The sequence below is a fragment of the Gigantopelta aegis genome, chromosome 9 (assembly GCF_016097555.1).
Source record: "Gigantopelta aegis isolate Gae_Host chromosome 9, Gae_host_genome, whole genome shotgun sequence".
NCBI lineage: Eukaryota > Metazoa > Mollusca > Gastropoda > Neomphalida > Peltospiridae > Gigantopelta > Gigantopelta aegis.
Window position 1 is genome coordinate 36,166,471 of NC_054707.1, and position 23,242 is coordinate 36,189,712.

A 23,242-nucleotide genomic window follows, 5' to 3' on the forward strand; every position below is an offset into this window, starting at 1 on the left:
TGGGTGAAACTCGGTGTATGTATTATCCTTGCACCTACCTATTGAGCCTAGCGGTGCACTCACTTTGGGTTGGAGCCGGTACTGGCATGAAAAATCCCCCATTTTGCATTAAACCTTTTAATTTCAATGATAGTATTTCTGGCTGATACATTACACATTTTGTTAAAACTGCATACTAAACTGCATACTAAATGGCAAATAAAGTTTGTTTTTATTTACCAACACCACTAGGACACATTGGTTAATTAATCATCGCCTATTGGATGTCAAACATTTGATAATCGTGATTCGTAGTGATCAGGGGAAACGCGCTACATTTTTCGATTAGCAGCAAGGGATCTTTTAGATGCATTTTCCCCACAGACAGGAAAGCACATACCACGGCCTTTGACCAGTTGTGGTGCATTGGTTTGAACGAGAAAAACCCAATCAGTTGAATGGATCCACCAAGCTGTAAGACGCAAGTACCTTGGACGACTGAGCTAAATGCGATCCCTGCCCCCCCCCCCCCCCCCCCCCCGTTAATGGAAAATAAACCATGGTAGACGCCAGCTGTAATCTATATGATCACAAGATTACATTTAAAAAGAAAAGAGTTTGTCTTGTTTAACGACACCACTGATTGATTTAATAATCGGCTATTAGGTGTCATACATTTGGTAATTTTGACATATAGTCTTAGAGAGGAATCACGCTAGGTTTTTCCATTATTAGCTAGATATCTTTTTTATGCACCATCCCACAAACAGGATAGCACATATCACGGCCTTTGATATACCAGTAGTGGTGCACTGGTTGGGTCGAAAAAAATAGCCCAAATGGGCCCACCGACGGGGATCGATCCCAAACCGACCGCGCAGTGAGCGAGCGCTTTACCACTGGGCTACGACGAGATTACGAATGTAATTTATTAGAAAAGTCAATGATTTTGTTTTCCAGGAGGAGCCACTGCAACCTGTACGTGTGAAATTACACACACGAAAGCCACCGTGCCTGCCGACACAGACCAGTGCACGTAAGTAGAGATATCTTCTGGTTTTAAGTTCAAAGGTTGAAGATATAACATGTTTGTTAAGGCAGCAAATACATTAGTCACCGCAAAAATGTAATACATACATATATATACACACACACACACACACACACACACACACACACACACACACACACACACACATATATATATATATTAAGTTAGATATTGTTAAAATAGCAACAGATTCAAAATAATTGTAAGCAGTTATTAACTGAGTTTCCATTTCGTATCATGTTTATGTCCCGAGTGAAATAATTTTCAGTGACAATGAACATTATTCCACGACGGACATAAACATGATACGAAATAGTAGCGAGTTTAATATTCTATTTATTACATATAATCGATCTTAATTTATTTCACTCAACTCGTTTGGTTGACGTTCCTATAAGGTCGTAATCGATTTAAAGATATACGATTTGCTGGTGCTAGTTGATGACCAGGTCGCCACATCCTTATCATCCAATGACATAAGCACTGTTGAAATAAGTGTCATACGTTGAAATAAGTGCCATAAGTTATGTCTGTAACATAAGTTAACGTGAACCCGATTGCTCTGGGAGTTATTAGCAAGTGTAATCGTCGTAAATACATTTAGTTGAAAAAGACGTTTCAATTTATTTTTAAAACTGGTGGGTTTTTTTTTTTTTTAGGAGACATAAGGAATAGAATATTAAAATCGCGCTATACTGTTTGAAGCAACTCGTTATAAGATATATGCCATCTAAAGGTAATCCATATTGTATTCTTTACATATAGCATACTAGTATTTACGGAATTTAATAAATATATAGAGGATACTACCCTCATGTATTGTCATACTTTATCAGCACGAGTTAATAGAAGTATACTTGTATCAACGAGTGCTGATAAATAGAGAATACTCCCCGAGTGTCTTGTGATATCATATTTTATCAGCACGAGTTGATAAAAGTATCAAGCCTCGGATTTAAATACTTTTATCAACAAGTGCTGATAAATTATGATACCACAAGAAACAAGGGGGTATTCTTTTTATCATCTATTATCATTCTTTTCATTTGCGACAGTTGTAAACAATGTCAGTAATGTGGGTTGAATGTCATTATATTTGGCAGCGGTAGACTCGTTAACTAGCAGAACGACAGTGGCGTGACGTCACTAATGACAGGTTTAGCGCTGAAACATACACCGTGACGTAACAAAAGAAGCGATATCTCCTAGAAGAATATCGCAGGAGATATGGCAAATTATAGTGCCAGCGATATCTCCTACAAAAGTCTTTAATGGATGATAAATATGTTTATGGTGTGGAATTTGGGACAGAAACATGATTCAGTTAAAATTCGAATGGTTATCATCGGTTGTTTACTGTTGCAGTGCCGCCAAAGCCTTGGTTACATGCTTGCAAGATACGACTGATGCTGGATGTTCAGAATCACGGAAGGAAGTCGGGACATTCGCTAAGACTAAAACTGATAAAGGAGCATGTGGTATGTAATATTTCGTGTGATGTTTGTCTCATGTCACCATTCTCCCTGAATGTCTGTCTGACTGTCTGTCTGTCTGTCCGCCATCAGTCTGATTGACACAATATTACACTTCAGTGTTTTAAAGAGATCTAGCTATAGTAAGATTAAAGGCACATACCCTAGTTTCAGCCCGTAAAAATGGACACTAAGTTTAGTTAATCTACAAATCGGCAACACACATTTAGATAAGATTATAACATAGAGAAGCTAACGTCGGTGATGTTGAAACAGGGAAAAACCCTCTAAAATATTGTCTCATTGGTCATTACCTCTTAGACGAACGTGCGTTTTTAAAAACTAGGGTCTGTCCCTTTAAGTGCATGCTTTGTGAATATTATATACACCACCTCCAGCACCTCCCCACAAAAACAAAATAAACACTCGCACGCACGCACGCGCACACACACGCACACCGTCTGAACAAGCCGAGAACAAAATAAAGCGATACGTCATAATAACGGTGACGTATCGCTGCTGGCGTAAGTCTGTTGTTCACGTGATTACTGTTATGGTACCATTTCCGACATAGTCGTACTATAGTGTCATCGAGTGTTCAGTTTACTTGGATCTAAGCATATACTTCTTAGCCTAGTAAAAAAACAAAACAAAAACAAAACAAAACAAAACAAAACACACAAAACAAACCCCAAGGAAGAGCAACAACAACAAAACTTTATTAGCCAAAACGTATGGTCGTTTATCCTTTTTTTACGCAATCCATTAACAAAATGTAATATTACAGTGAATCGATAAACGTTTCACAACTATGTCCAAATGGAGATCTATTTCCGTGGGCCATCCATCACTGGCACAAATGGGTCAAGAACATGCGAACAAAATTAAATGATTATTCAGCGATTTTGGTATTTAATTCTTATTTGTTAAAACAATTTTTTTCGTCTACCAATAATGTCAATGAACAAGAATACGGAACCATAATGACAAAAATATACGAAACTGTTGTTTACCGAAATCATTCCTCCATAAAGTTCGGACAGTGTCTGCAATCAAAGCAATATTTTGACATACATTGGAATGACAGGGTGTACAGCTTTAGTTCATTTCTTGACTTAAAAAGTAGACTTGGTTAATTCAGTGTTGATTGATATTAACGCTTTTGTACAGGCATTAAAGGGACATTCCTGAGTCTGTTGCACTTTTTAAGACGTTATCGACTAATAGAGACTTTTTAACGATTGTAATTACATATCAAATATATTTTTCTGCATAAAATATTAGTGGATGTATATTAAATGTGTTTCTGATCGTTCTAATATTAGTACTAGGTTAAATTTAATTTTATTTGCTAAAACATTTTTTGAAGACAAAATCCAGTTTGGGCTTCTTACAAATATTAAGACGACCAGAAACACGTGGAATATACAGACACTGACATTCTAAAAAGAAAATATATTTATTACGTAAGTTTTATCGTCGTAGAAATATTTTATTGTTCGGATAGATCTTACAGTGCAGCAATTCCAGGAATGTCCCTTTAAGACGTTATTGGAAATAAAAAGTAGCGGAGCGACGTGTAGCTCGTTCTTATATCTAAAGAAACATCTTACTGCATTGTAAGCTGTATAGATGGCATTGCATTAGCTTATTGTCTCCAAAGGGCGGTGCAGTTAATAAGAAACTTTTAATCATAGTTGCGGACTAAAGTTCTAGGCAAGCGTAGCCGGAATTTTAGATTTTTTTAAATTTTACTATTTATTTATTTATTTTATTTATTTTATTTATTTTATTTATTTATTTATTATTATTATTATTATTTTTTTTTTTTTTTTTTTTATATATATATATTTTTTTTTTTTTTTTTGGGGGGGGGGGCAACCCACACTATGTATGTATGTATGTATCTATATGTATATGTATATGTATATGTATATGTATATGTATATGTATGTATTTATGTATTTATGTATGTATTTATGTATGAATATCTATATATTGTATGCGTGTCGAGGTTGACTGTTGCATACATAGATATTAACGCACTGACACAGGGGACAATTAAATCCTTTGTGGCCTCAACGAATCGCCCGCAAATTCAGACTAACCACGATGCGCTCTGAGCTATTGAGGCATCCATGTATGTATGTGTGTATGTATTATGTATGTATGTATGTATGTATGTATGTATGTATGATTTGATAAAATTTAATTCAGTTAATAGTTTTTTTTTTTTTTACAGCGACTACCGATGTCTGTGACTGTGAAGTTGGTTATGGAATAGCGGACATAGCAGACGCCACAAAACAGTGCACGTACGTTTAGTGTAATAAATACCATGTATACCAGGTTAACACATACTAAAGACAGTACTAACTTGTTTATTATTCACCTGTGGAGAAATACCGCATGTAAATGAACCTAGTTTACTTGTACGTGTAACATATTTATTTAAAACGTCCTTAATTCTCGTTTGAGGGGCGGGGCGTAGCCCAGTAGTAAAGCGTTCGCTTGATGCGCGGTAGGTCTAGGATCGATCCCCTTCGGAGGACCCATTGGGCTATTTCTCGTTCCAGCCAGTGCCCCACAACTGGTGTAACAAAGGCCGTGGTATGTACTATCCTGTCTGTGGGATGGTGCATGTAGAAGATCACTTGCTGCTAAGCAAAAAGAGTAGCCCATGAAGTGGCGACAGCGGGTTTTCTCTCTCAATATCTGTGTGGTCATTTACCATATGTCTGACGCCATATAACCGTAAATAAAATGTGTTGAGTGCGTCGTAAATAAAACATTACCTTTATTTGTCGTTTTGTTTTCAAAACTGATTATTTGTTTGCCCTATCATACACATAAAAAAAATATTACTTATACTATTTTCTGTTTGTCTTGTCAGTGCGATCAAAGAGAAACTAACTTGTCTTGCCAACAAGGCCAACGATGGCTGTGATGGATCCAGTGCTTGGATGGTGGGCATGAACGCTAGAAAGGTTCTTGCTGATGTTACCAACTGTGGTAAGATGTCACGTAGTTTATGTTAACGTTATGGCAGCTTTCTTGAAGTAAAACTACAAAGACTAATATTGACTGCATTTTAATTTCTGATTAATATATATTACACCAAACGGGCATTCAGGTCGTGGTTGAGTTTACGGGTGTACAGTTAGTACAACTCGATGGCATAAACTCCAACCATGGGTGTTTAATTAGTACCACTCGATGACATAAACTCCAACCATGGGTGTTTAATTAGTACCACAGGATGGCATAAACTCCAACCATGGGTGTTTAATTAGTACCATTCGATGGCATAAACTCCAACCATGGGTGTTTAATTAGTACCACTCGATGACATAAACTCCAACCATGGGTGTTTAATTAGTACCACAGGATGGCATAAACTCCAACCATGGGTGTTTAGTTAGTACCAGTCGATGGCATAAACTCCAACCATGAGTGTTTAATTAGTACCATTAGTACCATTCGATGACATACCAAACATAAACTCCAACCATGAGTGTTTAGTTAGTACCACTCGATGGCATAAACTCCAACCATGGGTGTTTAGTTAGTACCAGTCGATGGCATAAACTCCAACCATGAGTGTTTAATTAGTACCATTCGATGACATAAACTCCAACCATGAGTGTTTAGTTAGTATCACTCGATGGCATAAACTCTAACTTTGGACTACCCTAGTTCCACATAAAAATTGTCATGCTATTTTTAGCAGGATTCCGCACATTTGAAGCACAATGGTAGTGGTACATTGGCACAAGTTCAAATTAAATTACATTACTTTACTGGCCAGATGAACCAACATTTTTTGTCAAGAAATATTGTCACATTTAATACCAATGGCAGGATTTGTGGTATAAGGGGTAGCGGCTATGACTACCCTAGTTCCATACAAAAATTGTCATGTTATTTGTAGTAGGACACCACAGTTGTTTCAAGCACAATGGTAGTTGGTACACTGACACTAGTTACAGAACTTTACTGGCCAGATGAACCAACATTTTTTGTCAAGAAATATTGTCACATTTAATACCAATGGCAGGATTTGTGGTATAAGGGGTAGCGGCTATGACTACCCTAGTTCCATACAAAAATTGTCATGTTATTTGTAGTAGGACACCACAGTTGTTTCAAGCACAATGGTAGTTGGTACATTGACACTAGTTCAAATTAAATTACAGAACTTTACTGGCCAGATGAACCAATATTGTATTACAACAAACACTGTCGCATTTATCACCAATGGCAGGACTTGTGGTATTAACTGCTCTATCAAGATACGTGCACCTCGAACTTTCACCCAGCCGGATGTTATTTGTGGCTTAGTACTGCCTTAAATGAGCAACAACGTTTGTTTTGCTTAACGACACCACTAGAGCACATTGATTTATTAATCATCGGCTATTGGATGTCAAACATATGGTCATCATGACATAATCATAGAGAGGAAACCCGCTACATTTTTCCATTAGTAGCAAGGGATCTTTCATATGTACCATACCACAGACTGGATAGCACATACCACGGCCTTTGATATAACAGACGTGGTGCATTGGCTGCCCATTGGGCTATGTCTCGTGGGGCGGGATGTAGCCCAGTGGTAAAGCGTTATACCAGTCGTGGTGCACTGGCTGTGACGAGAAATAGCCCTATGGGCCCACTGACGGGGATCGATACCAGACCGATCGCGCATCAAGCGAGCGCTTTACCACTGGGCTACGTCCCACCCCACCTTAAATGAGAACATATTACATATAGGCCTACGTGTTTGAATTTGGTTACGAATTGTGCGTGTGATTTACACATTCTGTTGTTTTTTTTACAGATAAAACCGACACCTGTACATGCGAAACAGACCACGCTAAGTCAGACCTCAGCACTGACGAGAAGAAGTGCACGTAAGAACGGTTCTGTAGTTGTTGTTAAATTGGGCGGAAGTAGCCCAGTGGTAAAGCGCTCGCTTGATGCGCGGTCGGTCTGGGATCGATCCCCGTCGGTGGGCCCATTAGGCTATTTCTCTCTCCATCCAGTGCACCACGATTGGTATATCAAAGGCCGTGGTATGTGCTATCCTGTCTGTTGGATGGTGCATATAAAAGATCCTGTGCTGCTAATCGAAAAGAGTAGCCTATGAAATGGCGACAGCGGGTTTCCTCTAACGCTACTGAAACAATAAATATTTGTATCTAACTTAATGTTCTAAACACACACACACACACACACACACACACATACACACACACACACACACACACACACACACTCAGTCACGAAGACACACACACACACACACACACATACGCACATACATACAAACACGAACACACACACATACATACAGCCACGAACACACACACATATACATGCAGACATGCAGACAGACAGACTCACATACGCACACACACACACACACACACACACACTCTCTCTCTCTCTCTCTCTCTCTCTCTCTCTCTCTCTCTCTCTCTCTCTCTCTCTCTCTCTCAATAATTTGTTGTTGTTTACTGTTTGTCTTCTCAGTGAGACCAAAAAGAAAATAAAGTGTCTTGGCGGCAAGAACAGTACTGGCTGTGATGGATCCAGCAATCTGATGGTTGGCGTGGCATCTAGAAAGTATCTCGCAGGTGTTACTGGCTGTGGTAAGATGTCACTTAACTTATGAGTTAATAACGGTGCTAAGATATATCGGATAAAGAAATTGTTTTGTTTAACGACACCACTAGAGCACATTGATTAATTAATCATTGGCTATAGGATGTCAAACATTTGGTAATTTTGACATCTAGTCTTTAAGAGAGAAAACCCGGTACATTTTTCCATTAGTAGTAAGGGATATTTTATATGTACCATCCCACAGTCAGGATAGCACATACCACAGCTTTTAATATACAATATGTGGCACACTGGTATATCAAATGAAAAAATTTAGCGGGTTTCCTCTCTAAGACTATGTCAAAATTACTAAATGTTTGACATTCAATAGCCGATGATTAATACATCAGTGTGCTCTAGTAGTGTCGTTAAACAAAACAAACAAACTAAGACTATGTCAAAACTACCAAATGTTTGACATGCAATAGCCAATGATTAATATATCAATGTGTTCTAGTGGTGTCGTTAAACAAAGCAAACTTTAACTGTTTTACTGAACAAGAATAAAATGCATGGTCGTACCTATGTAGGTTGTCCAAGGGATCAGAAAAATAGTGCCTTTTTAAGTTAAGAATTACCCATGTTGTGTGCAACTGGAAAACACCCTACATTTCTTTGCAACGATTTATTTTTTGCACTGCACCTTATTATTTCAGTACTAAAGTAAATCAACAAGCCAAATATCGATTCGTGGTTAATTAATAATGTAATAAAAATACTATTAAAGGGACATTCCTGAGTTTGCTGCACTTTTTAAGATGTTATCGACTAACAGAGACTTTTTAACGATTGTAATTACATATCAAATATATTTTTCTGCATAAAATATTAGTGGCTGTATATTAATCGTGTTTCTGATCGTTCAAATATTTGTACAAGGTTAAATTTCATCTTATTTCCTAAAATATAATTTGTTCGTACGTATGAAATTATTTGAAGACAAAATCCAGTTAGGGCTTCTTACAAATATTAAGACGACCAGAAACACATTGAATATACAGACACTGATATTCTAAACAAGAAAATATATTTAATATGTAAGTTTAATCGTAGAAATATTTTATTAGTCGGAAACATCTTACAATGCAGCAAACTCAGGAATGTCCCTTTAATGTGACTGTTAGTACCTAATATTAAATTATATAATACTGTAATGTATCTATTTGTACACTGTTAACCAGCTATCGTAAATACAATCTTAACTTGGTATGTAGTATGTGGGGCGGGACGTAGCCCAGTGGTAAAGCGCACGCCTGATTCGCGGTCGGTCTAGGATCGATCCTCGTCGGTGAGCACATTTGGGCTATTTCTTGTTCCAACCAGTGTACCACGACTGGTATATCAAATGCCGTTATATATGTTATCCTGTCTGTGGGATGTTTCATATAATATATCCCTTGCTACTAATGGCAAACAAAATAATGTAGCGGGTTTCCTATCTATGACTGTGTCAAAATGACCATATGTTTAATATCCAGTAGTCAGTGATTAATAAATCAATGTGCTCTAGTGGTGTCGTTCAACAAAACAAACTTTATTGAGTATTATGTTTGAAGCTCCATGTATATATGTTAGTAGATTATCTTGCGGATTCAATACATCGATCATTCAAGCATTCTGTTTTTACAGATAAAACCGCCACCTGCACATGTGAAACCGACTACGCTACCGCAGATCTCAGCACCAAGGACAATCAGTGCAGGTAAGAACTGTCCTAACATTCCTATGTTTGTAATCTGGGACAATCAAATTACAAAAAAAAAAAAAAAAACCCACCTGTTTTGTATTTGTTTTAACGATGTTTGCAAAATCTCAACTCCGTGTATATTTTTAGTTTTCGCTTTATGCTCGGTCGGTTTGGGGTCGATCCTCGTCGGTGGGCACATTGGGCTATTTCTCGTTTCGGCCAGTGCATCCCGACTGGTATGTGCTATCCTGTCTGTGGGATGGTGCATATAAAAGATCCCTAGCTACTAATGGAAAAATGTAGCGGGTTTCCTCTCTAAGACTATATATGTCAAAATGACCAAATGTTTGATATCTAATAACTGATGATTAATAAATCAATGTGCTCTAGTGGTGTTGTTGAACAAAACAAACGTTTCTTTTTAGTTTTATTTCCTGATATTGTATATATGATCCGATTCCTTCCATACTACTCCATCGCCTCAAAATTGTTTGTCGAATACCAAATTGTATTAGAATACATTACATTTAGATAATTTATCATCACTTTAGAAAGTCATAACATGACTCAGGCACATGGCGGGGGGGGGGGGGGGGGGGGGGCTGACAGATCGAGGACGTTAAGCAAAGTTTCTAGGGGGTTCGGGGGATATGCTCCCCAATAAACCTTTGAAAAATAGATGTTCTGAAATGCAATTTCTTGCATTCTGTAAGTAAAATTCATCTCTGCGTTAAGATATTCTACCAATAGTATTTTTTATTCAGTATTCTACCAATAGTATTTTTTATTCAGCCCTCCCCCCCCCCCCCCCCCCCCCCCTCCCTCTTGCTCCGCCGTGCCTGTGACAGATTCCCAGTATTGAATGATCATGTTTGAAACAGTTCTAAGGGGACGTCTGAAGGAAAACAATCATGTTAATAATACAAAGTAGCCTGAACTGTGCCAAATATCTGCATTTCGTATTGGAACCAGGATCATAAAATCAACTTATAGACCCACACAACTGAGGTCGTACTAAGGGACTTTGTTGATGTGAATTGATCAACGCATTTTTGCTTCAGTCTGTGGGTGAATAATCCCATATTATATAAATAGAGAAAAACAACCAGTTTTAAAATAAATTCAAATGCCTTTTCCAACGAAAACCTATTTACGGCCCTTGCGCATATATTTAACTCGTGTTTCACAGACAAGTCAATTTCAGTTTAACTTGTACGTCGCGGAGTGATCGATTCGACCGTTCTTGTTTTTGTTTTTTCATTGGATAGTATGGGATTGGTGACCTGGTCATCACCTAGGAGCAGTCAGTCATATATCGTTAAAATATTAACACACCGTGTCATGTATATATGTTGTGTAAGAAAAAAACAACAAAAAAACTTAATTTATTATGAATAAATTACAATCGATGAATGTCATATACTATTAGTTATTTATTTGTGTTATGTACACATACCGAATAATAAGCCTATATTCTTTAACTACAGTAAAGCAAACACGGCCAAGGAATGCTTGCAGAAGATCACGGCAACAGAGACAGGATGTGACGGAACTAGTTCTCCTACAGACGTCATTGCCAACTACGCTCAACCACTGATCGACGAGTATTGTGGTAAGGGATGTGCGAGGCTAGATAAATGCATGCATATTATGATTAGTTAACTGTTTATTAAAGTGTCAAATGACAATATACATAAAGTTATATAAAACAAACATAAATTATATTGCCAACTAGTTTAAAGAGACTTATTGGACACCTAAAACATTTTATTACATGAAACTAAAAATAATGTTACGATATAAATCTATAGAGAAAACAAAATAACAATAATAAAATATATATATATTCTTAAGGGCTCAATTGGGTAGGTGAGGTGTAAGACCACTACACCCTCTTCTCTCTCACTAACCATTAACCAACTAACAACTAACCCTGTGTCCTGGACAGACAGCCCAGATAGCTGAGGTGTGTGCCCAGGACAGCGTGCTTGAACCTTAACTGGATATAAGCATTAAAATAAGTAAGAAAAAAAATCGAAACAAACGTTTAAATATTGTTTATAGCAGTCTACATTGAAACAATTCTGACGTGCGTTTTGCTAGTGCACAGTGCCGTTTAGCTCAGTCGGTTTAACACTAAACATGCTTACATCTAGTGTGTGGGGAAAACAATGTTGTGGACATTTAGGGGTGGATTTTGTTTTTAAAATAAAGTAGCAATATCAATACTGATCTGTTGATTTTAACCGTTACTTTGCAGGTGCTGCTGCATCTCTGACTGGAGTTGGTTTTACTGTTGGTATCCTTGTCATGTTGCTGGAGATCACCAGACGGATTTAAAACGTCTAAATGATATTTTTTTAAACCAAAGTGTGCTGTGATAATAAATACACAAGTAAATAATAAGAACAACTACAAGAGACCTTCGTGACTGAACGCTAATTACAATTGTGTGAACATTTTGTGTGAACCTTTTGTCCGAATATCGAGATACCAACCAAAACCTTTTTTCTCTTTTTTTGTTTGTGTAAAGTTAATAAACCAAGCACTTTTATTTTTTTATTTAAGAACAGCTATCAGAGACCTTCGTCATTAAATTATAATTACAATTGTGTCAACATTTTGTGTGAACTGTTTTTTGTCCGAATATCGAGATACCAACCAAAACCTTTTTTCATATTTTGTAAAGTTAATAAACCAAGCACTTTTTATTTTTTACTTGATAAAATATGTTTCTCCTTTCTAGTAACAAAAAGGATATTTATATTTGCTTTTAAATTAAGATTTTAAAAAAAGATTTCTTTACACAACGTTTTGATATATCATTTTCGCATTCGGAGAACAGTTCTTTCTATATAATCGTGTCATAAGTGTCACTTTGAAATACCTTTTGTTTTCTTTGTTTACATTTGTTGTTTGCATATGAATATTTATTAGTGTGTTTGTATCAATATTATGGATGAACTTTTCAGATATCAAGCACCAATATATTTTGGTCCGATTTTCTTTTCATTAAAATAACACCAGCTACTAAATCAGTTTCAAAATGCATATCATGTCATGGAATAACATTGTTTAAAGGTAATTAGCTAATGAACTTTCTCTAAATTTTGAATACATAGCCTTAAGTGCTAGATTTACCATTTGATAATACGGCAAAATAATTATTTGTTCATCTATAATATTGGTAATATAAAATAAATCCAAAGCTGGTAGTAATGTCATTCATGCTTCATTTTTGATTTAACCAAATTACGAACATTATTCTACCTTTCCCGAAAACATTTTCTAAAACCTAAGTATATACATTTCTTTTGAATTTCTTTAAATAAATTACACACTAGAAAAGTAAAAAAAATAAATTTAAATACAAAAACCCAACAACTAACAACAACCACATTAAAAAAATAATGTTTGGATTTGCATCAATATTTGAACCTTTCTTATAGCATTTTGATATAATATCTGATGGAACTGTGATGTAATACAAATAATGAAACCGTTTAAACGATTTATTGTATGTCCTATTACATATACAAAATCTATTGTTTTTAGACATCTATTCAGATATTGTTAATATTTTCAGTCCAAAATTTATCAGTCTTTGGATCAAAAATGTGGATGGATTTAATGATATGTAACTTGTTTCATTGAATAAAAATTCGTTCACCCCATTTGCGAGTTCATCGTTGTATTCTATTGTATGAAGTGCATGACCTTCTTATTCCCTGTCCAAAAAGGCAAATAGAGGTAAAATATATACTAGTATGCTAACATTATTTGTAAACATTATGGAGGTGATTTACCTTGTAGAATATATCGACATTTACCAGTGATCTGCAGTGCATCATAACATACCTATGGTAAACCTCCATGTCTTATGGCTTGGTTAGGGTGAAATACAATCTACTGATATGATCATAATCATACATTAAGGATCATATACATTAGGAATTAGAAATGTTTACTAAAAGTCTTAAATAAAAATTATACCCAAACGGTTTTCGCTTATTATACGTCAAAACGTCAAAACGTTATCTTTTTGTAGCTAAAAGGTTTCGGTCATTTTGACATAATATAATATTATACTTTCAACAATTCAGTAAACGAAAAATGCAGAAAACTTACTGTTATAATATGGTCTCTTTGGCATGGTCGTAATGCACTAGAAACGACCAATGGTATCACAACAGCGTGTTGGTCTTAATACTGGAGTAGTTTTACCTATAAAATGATATCATTACATTTGGCAATATGGCAATGCAAGCAAGATTTATCGGTGCAATTGATTTCATATATTACAGAATGTTTCACATGTACTTGGATGTGATGTGATTGTATCCAAATAATGATTTTGCAAAATGTATATGTCTAGCATGACTGTTATCTATATATAGTTACAGGTCATCATAGTACAGATTTCATTCCAATGGACTTTCCCAAATTGTATGCAATAGTAAAAACGGATAGGTATAATTTTGGGCAATGGTTTCACAAAACCCGGTCACTTAGTCGGACTTTACTGTGACCTGGGGTGGTACTGGCTTATTCTCACCACACACACACACACACACACACACACACCCACACACCCACACCCACACACACAGCCAGTGCACCACGACTGGTATATCAAAGGTCGTGGTATGTACTACTCTGTCTGTGGAATGGTGCATATAAAAGATCCCTTGCTGCTAAATGAAAAGAGTAGCCCATGAAGTGGCGACAGCGGGTTTCCTCTCTCTATATCTGTGTGATCCTTAACCATATGTCTGACGCCATATAACCGTAAATTAAATGTGTTGAGTGCGTCGTTAAATAAAACATTTCCTTCTTTCTTAGGTATGATAGGGGCGGGACGTAGCCCAGTGGTAAAGCACTCGCTTGATGCGCGGTCGGTTTGAGATCAATCCCCGTCGGTGGGCCCATTGGGCTATTTATCTTTCCAGCCAATGCACCACGACTGACATAACAAAGACTGTGGCATGTACTATCCCGTCTGTGGGATGGTACATATAAAAGATCCCTTGCTACTAATGGAAAAATGTAGCGGGCTTCCTCTCTAAGACTATTATGTCAAAATTAGCAAATGTTTGACATCCAATAGTCGATGATTAATAAATCAATGTGCTCTAGTGGTGTGGTTAAACAAAGTAAACGTTTCTTTTTAGTTTTATTTCCTGATATTGTACATATGATCCGATTCCTTCCATACTACTCCATCGCCTGAAAATTGTTTGTCGAATACCAAATTGTATTAGAATACATTTAGATAATTTATCATCACTTTAGAAAGTCATAACATGACTCAGGCACGGCGGAAGCAAGTAGACATTGGGAGGTGTGTGGTGGGGGGGGGGGGGGGGGGGGGGCTGACAGATCGAGGACGTTAAGCAAAGTTTTTAGTTTTTAGGTCTGACTTAAAATTGTTCTTAATTGACCCTAGGCATCGCACAGGCGTGTTTGCAGGATATTTGTGTTTGTGTATGAGGTGGGTGGGGTTGGGGTGGGGATAGACTGGCGAGATAATGTTCTAGAGAGTTTCCGGGTCATATTCCCCCAGAAAATATTTACAAATAAAATTCGTTTGGAACATTGGGGGAGAGGGGATGTTAAACTTACAAAACAGTGTTACCTGTGCACACGCATCTTTCTCGGGTGAAAAAATCAATTTGGCAAAATGAAAATATAACAGTAGCAGATAGTTTGCTTAAGTTTCACGAAGGAAGGAAATGTTTTATTTGACGACACACTCAACACATTTTATTTACAGTTATATGGGGCTGGACATATGGTTAAGGACCACACAGATATTGAGGGAGGAAACCTACTGTTGCCATTTCAATGCGTACGTGCGTACGTGCGTACGTGCGTCTGTACATACACACCTGCATACATACAACATGCACACACACACACACGTTTTTAAAGCAAGGGAGGTAACATTTGGTTTAGTGCTGATGTAACAGTTATTCCGCTTACCTGTGAGCTTATATTTGGCATAGTGCAACCTTTAACAGTTTGCTAATGTTACTTTTCGAAAACAGCAAGCGATGAAGCAAGACGTGTGTGCCTGCTCTCTTGAGTTACCCCCCCCCCCCCCCCCCCCCTACCCCCACCCCCCACCCCCACCTTCTTATGTTTATTTTTTTATAAGTAGTCTAACGCATTTTATTTCGGCGCCCGTTCAATTGTTCAAAATCACCTTAAAAACCTTTTGGCTGAGCAGTCTTAACTATTTTGGGTCAAATTTTAGAGTCCAGACATGTTTTTGGATGCAGTTACTCTTTGTAGACTTAGGTATTTGTCAGGCTTCACCGAGGAATCGAAATTCAGCCAATCAGAGCACGGCTCCCACTCGGTGTTACTTCAAGTTTGCGAAGTGTCTGCTATTTGGTCCGCGCTCGCGTTGACTTTACTAAATGGCTTTTTTCCAAATTCCGCCCACCTCAAACTTACCCTCCCCCCCCCCCCCCCCCCCCACCCCCCTGCTCCGGAGTTAGTCACTGGCGAAGTCAGAGGCTAAATCCGTGGTGGGCGTGCCTGAACCTTCGTGGATAGGGGCACGTTAATAGAGTTTCCCTTCCCCTGCTAATGTTATAGAAAGTTTTAATTTGTTTTATTTAACGACAACACTAGAGCACATTGATTTATTAATCAAAGGCCATTGAATGTCAAAATTAGATAATTTTGCCATATAGTCCAAAATATAAATAACTCAGGGGTAAGCAGTAAACAACAATCACAACAGGGCAAGGATACCACTCCAGGTTACGATCAAAAGATTGTTGTGTTTAACGACACCACTGGAGTACATTGATTAATTAATAATCGGCTACTGGATGTCAAACATTTGGTAATTGACTCGTAGTCATCAGAGAAAACATGCTACATTTCTTTTTTAATGCAGCAAGGGATCTTTTATATGCACTTTCTCACAGACAGGAAAGCACATACCACGGCCTTTGACCAGTTGTGGTGCAGTGGTTGGAACGAGAAAAAACCCAAATCAGTTGTATGGATCCACTGAGGTGATTCGATCCTCAAGCGAGTACTTGACCGACTGAGCTAAATCTTAACCCGCTAATATTATAGATGTCTATATTGATATGAAACGTGAAGAATGGTTAGACGGGCAACATGGTGCTTGTATTTTTCGTTATTTTCATTTCATCAGTATTTTTTTCTGTGAAAAGGGCACAACCATTTTGAATTCAAAATGGCGGACTTACTCACGGGATGTAGAGTTTGTGACCAAACGGGTTTTTTTCCAACAGTGTAGCACATTAAACCAATAACCAAAGTTAAACTGATGGTATATAACAGTACATAATTGATCATTTAGAAGAAAAAAAAATTATACACACGACTTCACGTGCGAATAAATTATCTATTTTGATATTTATTTGACCTAATATTAAAACAAAGTTAAAATAATCATATTTTTGTCATCGATGCATACATAATTACTAATGTAATCAAAAAACATCTACTATTTCTCCATAATCATTGCATAAAACCGAACTTAGCATGATAATTTATTAATTAAATCGATCTGTCTCCTCGGTCCTAAATTACATTTGTGCTTACCCCAGCAATATAAAACATTCTGCAATATATAAAGACAATCCGTTTTGAAAAAGGTCCTTTGGTTTTCATGCTAACTAGTAATGGTTCTAATGATAGTGTGTGGGTTTTTTTAAATAAATATTTTGGTGACATGTAAACATGTTAACCATATGTCTGACGCCATATAACCGTAAACAAAATGTGTTGAGTGCGTTGTTAAATAAAACATTTCCTTCCTTATTTGAAAACGAATAAAGGGTTTCTTTCACAAAACAACACAGGCGTACGGGCTCCCATGTTTGTAGATATGTGTGTGGGTGTGTGGGGTGGGGGGTGTCTGTTTTTTTTCTAAAATTAAACAAACGGGCACGAATAACGGATTGCATTTTTTCATATTAGCATTATTGCCAAATAGCTATATAGGGTTATAAACGAATCGCCACGCATGTTTACATGGATGACAATTAATACTGCGGGTAGAATTATGTAAAGTACTGTCGGAAATAGAATAAAAATTATTTTCGTCGATTATTTCTTACATATAAAACAGACATGTAAATATTTTGTAAATATATATTTAATGATAGTCTACCTAATTTAGCATTTATTTGTTTTGGCTCTCATTGATGGTGTTTACTATTGAAATTAAAAGAAAGATGTCGGTAAACAGGTGATTTGTGCACTTTATTGGAACAGACTATAAACAATTGTAGTCAACATGCATTGTCAATTTCATTACTATTACAATATGTGAAGGACTGTTTCTGATGACGGTTTACCCCTATCTCTCTCCAAAACAAAATATTTGTAGACATTTATAAATAACTTTTTAGCAAAACTGTCAAGAACCATTCTGAGTTTGTGATCTATTATACCGGTATTAAAGGTGCTATCTCAAAGTTGCATAATGACAGCAATTGCAAATCATGTTTTTATTAAATTTTGCTTTAATATTTAAAGACTACACCTTTAATAACTATATGCCCATAAATGATTATAGGAAATAATTTAATTTACTAGTAGAAAATACATTTTTATTGGAGAATTTTATCACAAACAGATGCTCACATATAACTTCTAATATACCACCTTTAAGTGGTTGCATGATTGTGTACATTTCTAATGTACTTATATTGAATTTATATTCACTAAATATGCTGGTCATAATTAATAATTTATGCTGCAATTTATGTTGCAGTTTTAAATTAAAAGTTTGTTTAAGAGTAAATGAAATTGACACATATGATCAAAATGTGTTATAGTCTGTTCCAATAAAGGTCACAAATCTCCTGTTTACTGACATTTTTATTTCAATTTCAAGAGTAAACACCACCTTGTACAACAATGAGAGCCCAAACAAGTAAATGCTAAATTAGGTAGAGTATCATTAAATAGGTATTTACAAAATATTTACTTGTCAGTTTAATATGAAAGAAATAATTTACAAAAATCATTTTTATTCTATTTCCGACACTACTTTAGTGTTCAGGCCAGCTCTTTCTGCTTGAATTTGAGTTTTTTTTTGCTAGGACTGAAACCCCTCCTGCGTCTCGTACGCTTGTGCAAAACAACTTCTAAGTATTTACAGTCACAACATTAAACCAGATTAATGGAATGAATTCAACTCTGTTAGTTCGGAAACCGTTTCCAGCCAGTGGCCTACATATTCCGTATAGTCCGTCCCACAGAGAACGCCTTTTTTCATACTATGGAATTTACTACAAGTTATTTATTTCTGAGCCAATTGATTTGTATATGACACACACAAATAGTTGTTTTTGTTATTTCCAAACTACTTTTACTTGTCTTCTTACGTTAAACCAAACTGAAATTATTTACAAAAAACATTTTTATACAATGATGGGACGAACTATATATCCATGGTTCACGTTCACTTAACACATTTTAATAGCGAGCGCCAACGATTTTCTCGGATTTGACTGGTTCCCGCCTCATCACATTCCTTGACTGCTCGGCGCACACTTTGGGTCACCGAGCGTTTTGCGAGGATACTGGACCTGTTTATTTTTTTTTTCTGGCGAGGTTACGGGGCGTCATCATCAGTTGACCGTGCGGTTGGTTGAATTCCACACAATCGTGTACTCTCCGATTACTCTGCGGAACACACGTAGCAGAACGTTCCGAACAGCAACACTGCAATGAAGCAAGCCACACTGATTATAGTGACGAAATAAAACATACTAGTATTCAAATCGGGCTGAGAAAATGGCTCCAGACCCAACATGAGTCTGTTCCTCTCTAGTTCACGTACGTTACCTGATTCAGGTGCAGTTCTAGGTGCAGGTCCGTTGGTAAGCTTCCGTTGATCAGAACCTGTGACCAAGGTTTCATCAGTGGGATAAAGTACGAACTCGTCGTCTCGCTCGCTGCTGGGTCCCAATGTCTTTAGATCTTTAAACTTCTCTTCAGTACTATCTGTGCTTAAGACCTGATAAGAAGGAGGTTCAGACCTGTGTTCGTCGTTGCGCATACTATTACCGAGTTCAGGTGTCAATAGTTCTTTAAGCTTGGCATGATCGGTGGCTGTAGCCAAAAGTTTCAATGTTGTGTTGACTACGTGCCGTGTTGCGAGTTCTTCTGTGACGGGAGTGGCTCGCTGATAGACATAACTTGGTCGACGACGATCATCGCTGTCGGCTGGTCCACCACGAGTGAACAGGAAGTCATCATACGTTGGATGATGAGATGCTGTCTCATCAAGTACCGCTTTGTATGCTGTAACAGGAGCGGTCCATTGTCTCTGATTACTTGCTGGAGTATTTCCATGACTGATAGTTGACATCCCATCTCCTGTAGTAGGTGAGTTCAACCATTGCGAGACACTTGGTCGGGTAGTTGACTTTGCATCTCCTGTAGTAGGTGAGTTCAAAGTTGTGTATGATGTAACATGAGCGACCCGTTGTCGATGAATACTTGCTAGAGTTCTTATATGACTGATAGTTGACCTTCCATCTCCTGTAGTAGGTGATTTCAAGGTTGCGAATCCTATAAAATGAGCGGTCTGTTGTCGCTGATTACTTGCTGCAGTACTTTTATGGCTCATCGTTGAATTGCCATTTCCTGTAGTAGGTGAGTTCAACCATTGCGAGATACTTGGTCGGGTAGGAGCTGCTGGATTATTTGTCCTAAAGGATGATGGAGAGTCTGAAGACTCTGAAATCTCGGAAGGACCAGCTGCTGTTGTTGGAGTCAAGCCAATGCTGTTTAAACTCTCGTGCACAGCGGAATTCCAATGCAGATTACTTGATCCAGTAGTTAGGTCAGATACGTGTTCGTCCTGCGATGTCGTGGTAACTGTGGTGAGACTGGCTCGTGGATTGACATTACTTGTACGAGTAAATCTGTCACGAGTATTTGATTCATCTGGGTTCTCCGTAGATGTCCTGAAGAATATCGCTAACCGTGAGGTCTTTAAAGGGCCAGCTTTTGTTAGCCAGGGCAGGGCCACCTTGTTCGAACTGTTCTGCCTTGCCGAAGAATTGGGATAGGTATACTTTGCTTCAGGATTTCTACCACCCTGCATTGAATCGCCTCGAGTAATAGGCGCCTTTGTTGTCATAAAGGATATTGGTAAGAACGAAGTTCTAAGCCCACCAGTTTTTGATATCACTGTGGAGGAAATCTTGGTCAGTCTCTCTAAGTTCACGGAACTGTGACGGATATTGTTTGATCCACTTCTTATTTCGCCGACTGCCGCGCCATCGCGGGTTGTCAGTGTGTTGTAAGTTGGATGCGATATTGGACTCTCGTGCCAGATTGCTTCTGAATTAATGACAATGGTTGGTTCAAGGTCATTATTAGTCACCTGAACTTTTGGGATCGCAGAAGAAGAAGAAGAAGAAGAAGAAGAAGAAGAAGTCACCTGACCGTTATAGGACTGGCTTTGAGGAACACTAAAACGATGTCCAGTTTCTGGGTGTTTGGTCGAGCCTGTTATTTTGCTTGACTTCATTTGTTCCGCCGAACCATCTTTAACTTCTACTTTCAAATCGAATGGTAGATAGTTGCCTTCTTTGGAAGTTATTTTCAGAACGCGGTCCTCAGGGGCGTGTTTCCCAGTCCTAGTAGAACCACGAGTTGTTTTCGCAGAATTAAATATTTTCCCTGATTTTGTTGAACTAGTCAATGTGCTTACCTCGTGCTGTTTGTTCCGTATTTGTACTCCATACACGTCGGCGACTCTTGTCAATTCAGTGTCTTTCAAACGTTCATATTCATACATGTTATTCATGTGAGGTTTTCCCAACTTACCATTTGTTGAAACGTCACGATTCCAAACGATGGTGAAATCATCTACTTCCAAACGCAAGCCCTTCATATAATTACCAGTTCCTAAAAGGAGACATGTCCTACAAAGTAAAATGAAAACAACACAGCAAATCATAGCTGTCCACATCTGTCACGTCACATCCTTTTTGAATAAAAAACAAACAAGAACAAAAAACAACCTCATCCAGTATTAACAAAAGAAATTCCGATTCTGGCACATAACGTTTTGTACTTGGAATGGGGAATGGAAACTCTATTTACGTGCCCCTATCCAGAAAGGTTCGGGCACGCCTACCACGGATTTGGCCTCTGACCTCGCCAGTGGGCGGTTCCGTGGCAGGATTGTACTTGGAAGGGCAATTACATTACAACACAAATAAATATATGTTACAGCGCTAGACACATCGATGATGAGAATACAGCGCAAGTTCGACGTAAGCCGTCTGTGTAATCTTGTTGCATTTCACGTCCCAGTTTCAATAGATCTTTATAATTGGAGCCTTTAATAGTTGGCTCCGACAAAGAACCCAGTGATTAGAAGTCAGGGTGTGACTTCCTGCTAGAACTGTCTGCTAGCGACACGGGTGATGTGATAATGTCCGGTCAGCTGTCGGCAAGCTCCAGAAACAATTTTGTCTACTAGGTCATTACTCTCGGATGATGTTCAGTCTTTAGACACAATGATATACATGTACTTGCACCTCATATACCTCTCTCTCTCTCTCTCTCTCTCTCTCTCTCTCTCTCTCTCTCTCTCTCTCTCTCTCTCTCTCTCTCTCTCTCTCTCTCTCTCTCTCTCTCTCTCTCTCTCTCTGTCCCCTGTGTGTGTGTGTGTGTGTGTGTATGTATGTGTATGTGTTTGTTTATGTGTATATGTGTTTGTGTGTGTATGTACGTGTTTATTTGTGCGTGTGTTTGTGTTTGTGTGTGTATGTATGTGTGTCTGTGTGTGTGTGTGTGTGTGTGTATGCGTGTGTGTGTCTGTGTGTATGTGTGTGTGTGTCTGTGTGTGTGTCTGTGTGTGTGTGTGTGTGTCTGTGTGTGTGTGTCTGTGTGTGTGTTTGTGTGTATTTGTGTGTGTGTGTGTGTGTATGTGTGTGTGTATGTATGTGTGTGTTTGTGTGTGTGTGTGTCTGTGTGTGTGTGTGTGTGTGTGTGTGTGTGTGTGTGTGTGTATGTGTGTGTCTGTGTGTGTATATGTGTGTGTGTGTGTGTCTGTGTGTGTGTGTGTGTGTATTTGTGTGCGTCTGTGTGTGTCTGTGTGTGCATTTGTGTGTATGTGTGTGTGTGTGTATTTGTGTGTGTGTGTGTGTGTGTGTGTGTGTGTGTATTTGTGTGTGTGTCTGTGTGTGTGTGTATTTGTGTGTGTGTGTGTGTGTGTGTGTGTGTGTGTGTGTGTGTGTGTGTGTGTGTGTGTGTGTGTGTGATCGATCCCCGTTAGTGGGCCCATTGGGCTATTTCTCGCTCCAATCAGTGCACCACGACTGGTACATCAAAGGCCGTGGTATGTGCTATCCTGTCTATGGG

The 23,242-nt window shown here is 37.9% G+C and overlaps 2 protein-coding genes across 2 annotated transcripts in view; one reads left to right on the forward strand and one right to left on the reverse strand.

Annotated features, from left to right (window-relative positions):
• Window positions 1-13,520, forward strand: part of LOC121381861 — a 29,951-nt gene extending 16,431 nt beyond the window's left edge. Inside the window, exons 6-14 of the mRNA XM_041511238.1 lie at window positions 940-1,015; window positions 2,396-2,508; window positions 4,745-4,817; window positions 5,396-5,514; window positions 7,343-7,415; window positions 8,038-8,156; window positions 9,799-9,871; window positions 11,344-11,468; window positions 12,117-13,520. Coding sequence (XP_041367172.1) covers window positions 940-1,015; window positions 2,396-2,508; window positions 4,745-4,817; window positions 5,396-5,514; window positions 7,343-7,415; window positions 8,038-8,156; window positions 9,799-9,871; window positions 11,344-11,468; window positions 12,117-12,196 — 851 coding nt within the window. The 3' untranslated portion in view covers window positions 12,197-13,520. The remainder of the gene's footprint in view (window positions 1-939; window positions 1,016-2,395; window positions 2,509-4,744; window positions 4,818-5,395; window positions 5,515-7,342; window positions 7,416-8,037; window positions 8,157-9,798; window positions 9,872-11,343; window positions 11,469-12,116) is intronic.
• A 6,015-nt stretch (window positions 13,521-19,535) lies between these two features.
• Window positions 19,536-21,668, reverse strand: LOC121381543 (uncharacterized serine-rich protein C215.13-like). Its single transcript, XM_041510870.1, has one exon. It carries the CDS (start codon window positions 21,666-21,668, stop codon window positions 19,536-19,538), a length of 2,133 nt encoding a protein of 710 aa, XP_041366804.1.
• Window positions 21,669-23,242: the final 1,574 nt, after the last annotated feature.

Excerpts from the sequence above, each read along its gene's own strand:
- LOC121381543 (XM_041510870.1), bottom strand. The coding sequence starts at position 21,668 with ATGTATGAATATGAACGTTTGAAAGACACTGAATTGACAAGAGTCGCC.